A 12,470-nucleotide genomic window follows, 5' to 3' on the forward strand; every position below is an offset into this window, starting at 1 on the left:
CCTTCTCTGGTTTCTCCAAGGACACCTTCCCCCGGTCTTCTCTCTCTGGATCCCCTCCACACTCCCCCCTTCCTCTCCCCTCTTCTCTCCCAACTCTTTTGGCCTAGTCTAACGGTCCCACTGCTCATCTCCTCTGCCCACTGCAGATCATTACCGGGGAGTTCTACCGCATCTATTACCTGAAGGAGAAATCTCCATCTGTGATCCAGAACCCTTATGTGGCTGCCCTCTACAAGCAGGTGGGCTGCTTCGTCTTTGGCTGCGCCATCAGCCAGTCCTTCACGGACATCGCCAAGGTGTCTGTTGGCCGCCTGAGGCCCCACTTCCTAGAAGTCTGCAACCCCGACTTCAGTAAAGTCAACTGCTCCGTGGGCTACGTCCAGATCTATGACTGCAGAGGAGATGACAGCAGGGTCCAGGAAGCCAGGTAAGAGCGAGGCTGACAGCTGTGTCCAGGAGAGGACCGAAGGGGGCCTCAGGGGAACACACATGGACAATGGGCATCCTCAGCCAGGTCCAGAGTCCGTTAGCACTTACCGTGTGCCATCACTGTGTGAAGGGCTAGAAAAGAAAGAAAGGGAAAACTCTCTTTGTTCACAAGTGATCTCACAGTGGGACAGGTGGGACAACAGTCAAGCAACTACATAGGAGCCAGATTTAGGCAGGAAGGAAGGAAGGAAGATGACTACAGGGTCGTCTTTCACCCCAAAATAAAATCAACAGAAATTGCCACCTTCCTGGGTGTTAGAGAAAAAGCTTAGATTCTAGCCCAGGTATCTGGGTAGAATTCTGCATCAGTGTCTAGTAGCTTTGGGACCCTGGGCAACCACTTAAGTTCTTTTTGTTTGCTGCATGAATTTCTTTATTTTTTTTTAGTCAATTTAGAACATTAATCCTTGGTTACAAGAATAATATTCTTTCCCTCCCTCCCCTCTCTCCACCCTTCCCACAGCCGACAGGCAGTTTCATTGGGTATCACATGTATCCTTGGTCAGAACCTATTTCCATGTTGTTGATGTTGGTACTAGGATGTTCACCCAGACAAACCACTTAAGTTCTGAGCCTCAGTTTGGTCATCTGAGAAATGGAATTAATATTACTCAGACTTTCCACCTCACTGACTTATGTTCACTTTGTAAACCTTGAAATAAGCTTCTTGAGGGCGAGACTCCTTTCCTCCCCCAGCACTTGGTAAAAGTGCGTGACATATAATAGGGAGCCCTATCCCCAAAAAGGTTAGCTACTAAAGAGAAATTTTTTTGGTCACCAGGAACTCAAGATTGATGCTAAGACCATAGGTCTAGAGCCAGAAGAGATCTCAGTAACCATCTCTTCCAACTCCTCATTTTATAGATGAGGAAACTGAGGCAGGCAGAAATGACTTATGTAACTTGTACAAGGTACAAAGCGACTTATGGAACTTAAGTGACTTGTACAAGGTCAGATAATTAGTAAGTGTATTGAGGCAGGATTGGAACTTGGATCTTTCTGCATCCAAGTCCAATGTTCTGTCATAACATGAGGATCAGATAAAAGAACTGAAGCTATATAGCCTGGAGAAAAGACAACTCTGCAGGCAGAGGGTAGGAATGTGTGAGTTGTTTTCAACTGTCTAAGCTGTCACAGGAGAGATTGGACTTGTTACACACAAATCAATGAGTGGGTGGAAGCTGTGAAGAGAGGTGCTTGATTATTATGGTGATTACTATTAAATTAATTAACAATTTAATAACTAACTGGGATGGGTTGCCTCAGAAGTGGTTTCCCCTGCTTTGGTGGTCTTCAGGCAGAGTCTAGGCAACCCCTAGGTGTTCACTATGGGGATTCTTTTCGGATGTGGTTTGGACAAAATGGCGCCTGAGATCCCTTCCAACCCTGGAGATTGTGTGACGTAAATTCCATGTCAGTTTCCCATTAACACCAATTAGATGCCAGTGTTTGTAAGCACTGACTGAGTACAAGAATTGACATTCTCCAATGGGATTAGGGAAGCCCTAAACTTACCTTTCCTCTCTCATGTGGTCATCTTTTCTTTTTTTTTTCTTTTAAACCCTTATCTTTGCCTTAGAATCATTACAAAGCTAAAGAGGGGTAAGAATTAAGCCAGTGAGGTTAAGTGACTTGCCCAGGGTCACACAGTCAGGAAGTGTCTGAGGCCAGATTTGAATCCTGGACCTTCCATCTCTAGACCTGGCTCTCCATCCACTGAGCCATGGAACTGTCCCAGGTGGTTGAGTCTTGACTCAACTGCATTTCCTTCACCCTCTTCTCTCTTTTGCAGGAAGTCCTTCTTCTCCGGCCATGCCTCCTTCTCCATGTACACCATGCTCTACTTGGCGGTAAGTCCCCAAGGCTGACCTGTAGCTTGCCTCACTTTGGTGCCTTTAGCCACAGGCAGACTGGGCTCCATGCTGAAAATGCAGACAAAACATTGGAAGAGGAGCCCAAAGCCCTGGGTTGCTGTTAAAGCTACGTCCTACCTTGTTTGTTTGAACTCGGGTGAACCACATCCCATCTGACAAATTTGGACCAATTGTTTTCTAAGCACAAGGTGCTCTGCTGCCTTGAGTTGTCCCTTTGGTTAAGGTAGAATTTGTGTGCTGGACCAGAGAGTGGAGTCCCAGTAAGGAGACTTGCTGAGTTGATGCCTAAATTCTGTCCTGGCCCTGCCACTTTCTTGGACCTCAGACAAACCACTACTCCTGTCTAGTCCTCAGTTTCTTTCTGTAAAATGAGAAAAGAAGTGTTGGGGAAACAAAGTCCTTTTCACTTTTAAGGAATTACGGATAGATGCAGGTGACTGAGTCTATGTGGCGGTCGTCTCGATGCCAGTGACCAGGCCTGCTTCCTGAAGCCCATGCCAGACCTAGACTGTGTGGGCTTCTCTGTTTGTCTTTGTCATGGACTTTGGCTCTGTCCTTCCTTTCATGAGGCAGGTGTGAGGAGGCACTTCCTGCCTTTGGCCCGGGGATAGTTCTCACTAAAAGGGGCTGAGGAGGTCAGACAGAGGTGGGAGGGGGAACCTGTTTGGAAAATGGGCGTAGATTTGGGTTTGTTGAAAAACATTTTTAGGAATTTGAAAAAAAAGAGCAGGAAAGCGTTATTTTTTTTCCCCGATCCTCTCAAAGGTAGGAGGCCCCTCAGTTTCCTGCTATCTTGGATGTGAAGCTGAGAGGTGGGCCCCAACTTGAAAAAACATTAAACACAGATTTTATTTATTTTTGAGCCATATGCCTTCTCTCTCTCTCTCTCTCTCTCTCTCTCTCTCTCTCTCTCTCTCTCTCTCTCTCTCTCTCTCTCTCTCTCTCTCTCTCTCTCTCTCTCTCTCTCTCTCTCTCCCACAAGGAAATTAAATTAGAAAAAATAACTTCTGGACCCTAGGGAAACAGAAGATGGACCAAAGGAATCTTGGGTAGAGCCATCTTTCTGAATGGCAGAGAGAGAGAGAAGATAGGCAGGGAGGGGAGAAGGGGAGGGAAAGAAAAGATGGAAGCAGGGAGAAAAGAGACAAAGAAAAAAGGACAGCAAAAGGGAATGAGTATATGGAAGGAAGAGAGAGAAAGTGAGAGAGAAGGAAGGAAGGAAGGAAGGGAAAAAAGGAAAGAAATGAAGGAAGAGAGAGAACGAGATAAGAGAGAGAGATGAGAGAGAGAGAGAGAGGACTGTTCAGGTGTTCCCGCCTGCCTTGACACAACAGCTTTCATTAAAAAGAAGACACCTTGAGACCCTCTCCCCACTCCAAATATTTCGTCTTTCAGAAACAAGTGAAAAACACTTTTTTATCAATACCTCAATACTCCTAGGAGGTATTGAGAGAAAAAATAGGTCCCCCAGGGGCCTAGCCTGTTTTCAGATTTATTGGAATGACTGAGATGTTTTTCCTTTGGCCATTCACTATTCTAGCAAGACTCTGTGGGGTGGGTGTGGGGCAGGTTTCTGAATGAGTGACTTGTTAAAGGCTATTGACGCACAGCATGCCCCCCTCATCCTCCCTCAAATGCTGCTATTTGTCTGATGGGGAATGATAATAGTTCCTGTTTACCCACGCAGGGCTTTTAGCTTTGTGAAGCACTTTATATGCTATTTCATTTGGTTCTTACCACCACACTGTGAGGTAGGAACTTATTATTCCCATTTTACAGACTTTTGGAAACTGAGATCGAGGCTTTCCTAGGGTCATAGAAGTAGTAAATATCCAAGAAAACCCAGTTCTGAATCCAAACCCATCTTAGAAGTCATCTTATCTCATTTTCCAAGGAAACCTTTTGGGCCAGAGGGAAAGAAGTCTGTTGGCCCTTTGATGGGTTCAGCCATGGCTTCCATGCCTACTCTTGGTCCTCTATCGGGCACGGCCCCATTTTGAGGCCTTCAGTATTATGCCATAATTTGTAGAAAAGGTTGTTTTTTGGGAGAAAATCCAATTATGCTCCAAATACCCAATTATCCATCCACCTCTGTGTCTCTATCTCCTTATCCACCCATCCATCCTTCATCCATCCATATGTACCAGTTATTGCTATTACTCTACCCTACATATATTGTCCTCAAATGCATCATTCTCTGAGCCTGGCCCTCTTTCCCCCACGCTGAACTCTTCTCGACAAAGGCGCCCATCCCATCAGCCCCCACTTGCTCTCATTTTTGCTGTAAACAGGAAAATTATCTCTAAGAGCCTTCATTTCATCTGTGGAAAGCACAGCTGGGACCCGAGATGATCTCCAGCCCCTTCCAGTGTGGGGCCCAGAGAGGGCCAGTGTTTTGCCCAAAGTCCCACAGCCCATCCCCAGTAGAGCTTGACTTAGCGCCGTGTGCTCTGCCCAAGCTCGCATCCTCCTCATTGGCCTTGGCTGCTCTGACTCTCCTGTCCTTCACTCGAGGAGCTTCAAACATCAGGGCCCGCCTTGGTGTGCTCCTGCCTCTGCCCATCCTCGTTACCAAATGTGTGTCTGTGTTCGTCATGGGGGATTTGTCCCAGATGGGAGGAGTAACCTGCAGCCTGCACGTGGCGTCCTCCCTCTGCTCCCCCTCCTCTCCCCATGAGAAGGGGAATGTCCGTCTGCGAGGCCCCAGAGGCAGCAGCTCTGGTGACAACAGGCGGAAATGGCAGCGGGCACATTTAGGCTCCACACTGGCAAAAACTTCCCCAAGGGTGAGAGTGGATGCAACGGGCAGCCTTGGGAGGAAGAGAGCTCTGGCCTTGGGACCAAGGGCAGGTGAGCACGTGCAGGGTCTTGGTCAAGCCGGCTAACCCCTAAGCGGCTTCCTAAAGCTGAGATGGGTTCCAGGACTCTGACTTATTCCCACGTCTTCCGTCCTTTCCATGTTGCAGGAGTTGTCTTGAGTTCCTTTAACTTTAATTCAAGTAGAGAAGAGCCTGAACTCAGAGCCTGGAAGACTCTTCGGTGAGGTCTTGGGCAAGTCTTTTGGCTGCTGAGACTCAGTTTCCTTATCTGTAAATGAGAGGAAGGGTTGAACTCAGCAGCCTTCAAGATCCTTTACAACTCTGAAGCGATAATCCTCTGACGATGTCTATGATCCCTTTATTGTTGTAGATGGGATGTCCAGCGTTCACCAGCTGGAACTCTCGGGTGGCATTTTTATGTTAGAAACAGTGTTCTAGTCATTCTCTGTCTCTACTGCTAACTCTGTTATGAGCCCTCCGGGGCCCTTCGTCTTCTCATCTGTATAATAAAGGCCCCGATTCCTTGACTTGTTTAGTCCCTTCCCCCTCTGTGATGTTACCTCTTAGGGTGCTGAGATTTTCCAAGGACAGAGATGCTCAGATCTCTCCTTCTGGGAGATAGAATCAGCAATAGATGAATGTTTGTTGAATGAATGAATGGGCCAGTCAATCCATTTGGTCCAGTTTCTACTTGATCCAATATCTACTCTTTGCCCACTGGGCTAGGTAAAACTTGATAGTGTTGGCTTTGGCTCTTTGCTGGTGTAGTCTGTGACAGCCCAGGGTCACCTCTGGGCCTCCTTGGGGCTTCCAATCGGGAGCAGTAATGGCGGTCGTGACCATTCAGCCCCACACAAAGGGTGTCCCATTGCCCATCCTGGATTGTCCCAGGGAGTGGTGCACACAAGACATTCTGTAGGCGTTCAGAGGATGGAGAGGTGTCTGTAGGCTGGGTGGTCTGGAAGATGTGGGGTGGTGGATGGAATGCCTGACAAAGGGCTGATTCTTCACTATTTGTCCAACTGTCTGTCCCCAGAGTGATGGAAACAGGGTGGGGAGGGGAACCTCCTCAGGATCTGTCCATCTGCAAACCATTTAATGGAATGCAGAAGACTGAGCTGCGATGAAGTCACAAGTCCAAGGGTAAAATATTTCCTTTATGGCTTCTGTGTACAGTACTGGGGCCAGGAAAAGGAGGCCTGAGTTTGGAGGCCAAGGATATGAGTTCCGATTCTAGCTGTGCTTCTTCCTGCCATGGAAAGTCTCTGTAATTCAGTTTCCTTATCATACTCCAGAGGCATGGAGGGTGTATGTGTGTGTGTATTTTTCAAACTCCAAAGTTCTATACAAATGTTAGTTATAATTATTAATTATTCCAAAGATGAGAAGATTGGACTGAATGCTCTCTTTTAACTTTAAAGTTAAATTTAAATTTCTCTTTTATTCTAAAATTTGATTTAATGTTAAAGGAAATTGTTTAATTTTACAGTTGCCCCAATCATTAAAACGTTTATTAAATGACGTGTATCTGGCTTGGTTGCAGAAGACTGTATGTACCATCTTTTGGGAAGATTTTACTTCCCAAAAGTCTTAGAATTGGGAAAAGAAACCTAAACTATTTGGTAGAAGACTTCCTTTAAAAACAAAACAAAACAAACCCTTATCTTCTATCTTGGAATCAATGCAAGTATTGGTTCCAAGGCAGAAGAGTGGTAAGGACTAAGCAATTGGGGTTAAGTGGCTTGCCCAAAGTCACACAGCTGGGAAACTGAGTCACATTTGAACCCAAGACCTCCTGTCTCCTTGCTTGACTCTTTTATCTCATGCCCTGGTAGAAGACTTTCAAAGAGAAGTAAAAAACTGTCTCCTGAGTCAGCCTAGTACCCTTTGGGCAACCCTAATGGATAAGAGGGTTTTTCTTAGGCCGAACCTATTTTAATCTCTTTGTGACTTCCCTACAATTCTCCCAACTCTGCCTCCTGGACCAAACAAAGCCAGTCTCATCCCTTCCCACTCTTGGATTCTAAGAACTGCTCCCTTTTCTCCCCACCTTCTTCCTTTCCCCACACAAAAATGCAAATATGTCTCTGATCTTTCTTTGTGTCCATCCAAGTAAGATTCCTTTCCAAAACTCTGGAATTAGAAGAAGCCACAGAGACCATCTACTCCAAGCTTCTCGTTTTGTTGACGAGAAAATTGAGGCCCAGAAATGATCAGTGACTTGATGGGTTCATCTAGGAAATAAGTGTCGAAGCTTGAGAGCTCAGAATTCAGTGGTCTCTGTTGATCTAAGATTCCATGGTGCTTTCAGGCTAGAGGAAATGAAGGTTAGAGGGGAGGACAATGGGCAGGTATGGTAAATCCTTGAGTCCTTCTGTGCAAGGATGGTTTCCTCTTTTTGATGTCTCCAAAGGGATCAGTAGGACAAAGCCTTATCTCTCCATTTGTGACTGGGTCTCTGCAGGAATCCACGTTCCAGGGGGTCCATCTTTGCTTTGGGCTCTGAGGGAAGGAACAACCTGCCATTTTATTTATTGGAAGCCTTTGACTTCTGTCTTTGACTGAGGTTTACCAGGCTTACCTCTGACCCAAGCGCTGGAGAGGAGGGGCAATTACAGCCTTTGGTATTGTTCCCCGTTTGTGGTTTCTGAGGCCTTCCTTTTATCTTGAATCCTAATGGGCTTCAAGCTGGAGGCCCTGGATAACTGGCTACCTGGGGTGTCCCAGTTCCTGCAGTAGTATTGTTTGGGGCCAAATCCAATCAGTTGAATTGGTGGGAGATAACCAAGTCTCTTAAGCAACTTCAAAGTGGCCTATTGGACCAAGTTGGGTCAAAGGAATTGACTTTGTATTGGAATAGAATCTTTTTTCAGTTTTCATAAGCTGCCTGTGTGTGGGAAATGACCACCATTGTTGGGAAATCCCATCGGCAAAATGTTGGTGAGGAAATTTCTCAGCTCTAGAAGTTAGGGTCCAGCCCTCGTCATGCTAACCCTTCAATGGAGTCTCGGCTGACTAAGCTGGACTTTTTGATTCAACGAGGAAGGCGAGGAGGGGGATGATAACTTTGTAGAAGGGAAGATTTGGAACTGAAAGCCACCTTTGTTGTTCTTCAGTCATGTCTGACTCTTCATGACCCCATTTGGGGTTTACTTGACCAAGTAAATTGGAGTGGCTTGCCATTTCCTTCTCCAGCTCATTTATAGACGAGGAAACTGAAACAAAGGGGTTCAGTGACTTGCCCAGGGTCGCATAGTTAGTATCTGAGGCCAGATTTGAACTCAAGCCTTCCTGACTTCAGGCCTGGAACGCTCTCCACTGTGCTACCTTAGCTGCCCAAAAGACATTCTGGAGGCCATCTAGTTCAACTCCTTCATTTTGTAGATAATCACCAGAACAGTGAAAGAATTTGCCCAAAGTCACACAGATAATTAGAGCCTAAAGTAGGATCTGAGGCCTGGTTCTGATTCCAAAACTGCTTGAACAGAAATCTTGAGCGCATCTCCATTCCGTGGTGATGAGGATGGGACTCCGAGCCCTAAATCCCTGCTTAGAACGAGCTGAAACCTGCCAGGTGCCAACTTCTTAGATCAGCCCAGACAGGGCGACACCACCTGTAACCAATCCGAGCCTGCTGATACCAGAGCTCCGAGCTATAGTAAGACTCAAGCGGGTTTGGTGTCCGCACCAAGTCTGGCTCTAATCTGGGGAGCCTCTGGCCGTGGGGGGCCAGCCAGTTGCCTAAGGAGACCTTATTCAGCCTAAGGCAGAAAAACAGAGAAGAAGGGCAGCCCAGGCAAGATAGGGGAGATGTCGCCTCCCAGTGAGTTAGTGGGTGGGTGGGTGGATGGAGGGATTCTACACTGTCCGTTCCCTGGACCTCCTGCAAACAATGTGGGTTGCAAGAATTCATCTCTGAGGGTCCTCCTGGCTCTGACAAGAATGTCAGAATTGGAACAGACGTTCCAAATCTACCGTATACCCCAAGAGATGGGGCCGGAGCGAACAAGACTAGGGAAAAGTTATAAATGCAGAAGAAGGGAAAAACCCAGAAAGTTTCTTTTGTTTTTTAGAAAATTTTATTTAGTCAATTTAGAACATTATTCCTTGGTTACAAGAATCATATTCTTCCCCCCCCCCCTCCCCTTCCCGTAGCTGATGCACAATTCCACTGGAAAACCCAGAATATTTCAATTCTTTTCTTTAGTTTTTCCTCTTCATTTTTTGGGTACCAGCACAAACTGAAAGTCTGTTAGATTGTTGATCAGCTGTGGGTTTTAACAGCACGTTGTATCTAGCAGAGCATTGCTGAGATGCTTCATCCAAAGTACAGGATTGCGGGTGTTTCTAGAAGACTGGCCAGTAATGAGCAGACCCATTTCTCATTCCAGACCCTCCGTCCTCTGTGTAGCCTGCTCTGGGAGAAGAGGGGGCTTGTCTTACTGCCAGATGGGGAGCCAATCATGGCCAATGGGCAGTCAGTCCCCCAGGACAGCTGTTGTTGGCACTGCTACTTTTAATTGCTAAAAATCAGTTGCTTCAATGACAATTGGTAACCTAGCCAGGCCCTTTAACAACATACTCCCAGAATGCATTGTGGACTGGAAGAATGTCATATTTATTTATACACGTGATAACAAAATGTAATTAAAATGCTTTCTGTAGTTCAACAAGGTCAAAAAAAGTATTCCAAGATTTTTTCCATTTCTAACATTCTGGTTTAAGGTCTCTTTCACCTCTTATCTCTGGTTTAAAGCCCTTCCTAAGGTTCATTTGTATCTACGATAATGATTTTCATTCTATGCTTTAAGGCCCCTCCCAGCTTTGATATTTGATGACAATGACTACAGGTCAAGCCTATGGGAAAGAGTCAGTTAGGAAATCTAAAGTCATAGTTTTCCCTTCCTTCCTTCCTTCCTTCCTTCCTTCCTTCCTTCCTTCCTTCCTTCCTTCCTTCCTTCCTTCCTTCCTTCCTTCCCTTCCTCCCTTCCTCCCTTCCTCCCTTCCTCCTTTCCTCCTTTCCTCCTTTCTTCCTTTCTTTCTTTCTTTCTTTCTTCTTCTTTCTTTCTTTCTTTCTTTCTTTCTTTCTTTCTTTCTTTCTTTCTTTCTTTCTTTCTTTCTTTCTTTCTTTCTTTCTTTCTTTCTTTCTTCCTTTCTTCCTTTCTTCCTTTCTTTCTTTCTTCCTTTCTTCCTTTCTTCCTTTCTTCCTTTCTTCCTTTCTTCCTTTCTTCCTTCCTTCCTTCCTTCCTTCCTTCCTTCCTTCCTTCCTTCCTTCCTTCCTTCCTTCCTTCCTTCTTTCCTTTCTCCCTTCCTCCCTTCCTCCCTTCCTCCCTTCCTCCCTTCCTCCCTTCCTCCCTTCTTCCTTCCTCCCTTCCTCCTTCTTCTTTCTTTCTTTCTTCTTTCTTTCTTTCTTTCTTTCTTTCTTTCTTTCTTTCTTTCTTTCTTTCTTTCCTTCCTTCCTTCCTTCCTTCCTTCCTTCCTTCCTTCCTTCCTTCCTTCCTTCCTTCCTTCCTTCCTTCCTTCCTTCCTTCCTTCCTTCCTTCCTTCCTTCCTTCCTTCCTTCCTTCCTTCCTTCCTTCCTTCCTTCCTTCCTTCCTTCCTTCCTTCCTTCCTTCCTTCCTTCCTTCCTCTCTCCCTCCCTCCCTCCCTCCCTTCCTTCCTCTTTTTCTCTTTCCTTCTTTCTCCCCTTCCTCACTTCCCATCTGCCTTAGAATCAATACTGTGTATCCCAAGGCAAAAGAATGGTAAGGACTGGTCATTAGGTATTAAGTGGCTTGCCTAGGGTCCCAAAGCTAGAAGTCATAGTATTTTTTATTTTCTTTTATTTTCCTTTTGTAGATTAGTAACACAAGTTTAGGCCTTTTAACCTTGAATGACAGGAAAGGACCTTGTTTTCTACTTGTAACCCATGTCCTTAACGAATTTGATCACCTTGAAGAAAGAGGTGGTGGGGTATGGTGGACTCTGGTGGCCAGCAGGGTCTTATGTTAAAATTCTGGCTCTATTGCCTCCTAGCTTTGTGACTCTGGGAAAGTCATTACATTAATAAGGGTCCAGTTTTGGAAAGCTGTTGAGCTTCTCTGACCCCTAGCTTTCTTTACCTAGAAAAGGGAATTCATAATCTCTAGGAGGCCTAGTTTAAATTCCGGTCCCACCTTTTGACATATACTAGATGTGTGGCCGTGGTAAGTCTCTTAACTTTTGGTGCCCCAATCGACATTGGTAGGGAGGTAGTATTTCATTGCTCACAACTCCTTATGGTCAGAACTACCCCATTAAAAAAACAAGCCCTTCTCCCTGCCCTCCCACCTTTCCTTCTGTCTGTTTGTCTTTTTCTCTCCAAGATGTTACGGTTTGAATGAGATCATAGATGGAAAACTGCTATTAGCTGTGCTATTAGTAAAATTCCTACCCAAGCACTCAATGTGGATTTTTCCTCCTGACCTCCATCATTTATTTTTTTTCTCTTCCTCCCTTCCTGCTCTTACTACATATCATTTTGTGGCCATTTACTTTCATCTTTATTAAGCTCCAGACTTAGGGATTCAAGTCCAGAGACCCTTGAGAGAGAGAGGTGGGCCTTTTTTCTGCCTTGTAACCCTTCCCATGCCTCAGCCTGATTTCCAAGGCCAAAAGACAAAATCTATGAGTGTGTGTGTGTCAGTGTGTGAGTGAGAGAGAAAGAGAGACAGAGACACAGAGAGACAGACAGAGGCAGAGAGACAGAAGGAGGAAGAGAGAGAGAGAGACACAGACAGAGAGAAGGAAGGAGGAAGGGAGAGAGAAAGACACAGACAGAGAGAAGGAAGGAGGAATGGAGAGAGAAAGAAAGAGACAGAGAGAGACAGAGAGACAGAGACAGAGAGAGAGCCTTTGCTATGGGAATGGGGGTCAGAAAAAATTTGCCTTCCCAAGAGCTGCTAATAGCTGAATCAGGGAAGCCAGATAAGGTTCAGTGATTGCTCAGAGGGAAGTCCAACCCCTAGGGAAGGGAAGTGAGCATGGGACAAAAGGTTTCCCAAGAATGGCTTGGGGGTGGAGTGGGTGAGGGTTGAGGAGATGAGTCAATGGGGATTCTGACCAGAAGCCATGAGCTCTCCCATCCCCTACCTGAACAGCAGTGGCTCATCAGATACCCTCCATGATTGCTAGCACACACTTCTATGGAAAGGAAGGAGGCCCTAATCTCGACGGCAGCCCATTCCACTTTGGGACAACATTTTTCCTTGGGACTCAGTCGTTGCTTCCAACCCCCCCTCCCAACATCTGCCTCAGAAACTTGCTAGCT

The 12,470-nt window shown here is 45.9% G+C and overlaps 1 protein-coding gene across 1 annotated transcript in view; it reads left to right on the forward strand.

Annotated features, from left to right (window-relative positions):
• The window catches only part of PLPP3 (phospholipid phosphatase 3), a 79,049-nt gene that overhangs the window by 55,286 nt on the left and 11,293 nt on the right, over positions 1–12,470 (forward strand). Inside the window, 2 exon segments of the mRNA XM_056815058.1 lie at positions 147–427; positions 2,282–2,339. Coding sequence (XP_056671036.1) covers positions 147–427; positions 2,282–2,339 — 339 coding nt within the window.

This window comes from Monodelphis domestica, chromosome 2 (genome assembly GCF_027887165.1).
Source record: "Monodelphis domestica isolate mMonDom1 chromosome 2, mMonDom1.pri, whole genome shotgun sequence".
Classification (NCBI taxonomy): Eukaryota; Metazoa; Chordata; class Mammalia; order Didelphimorphia; family Didelphidae; genus Monodelphis; species Monodelphis domestica.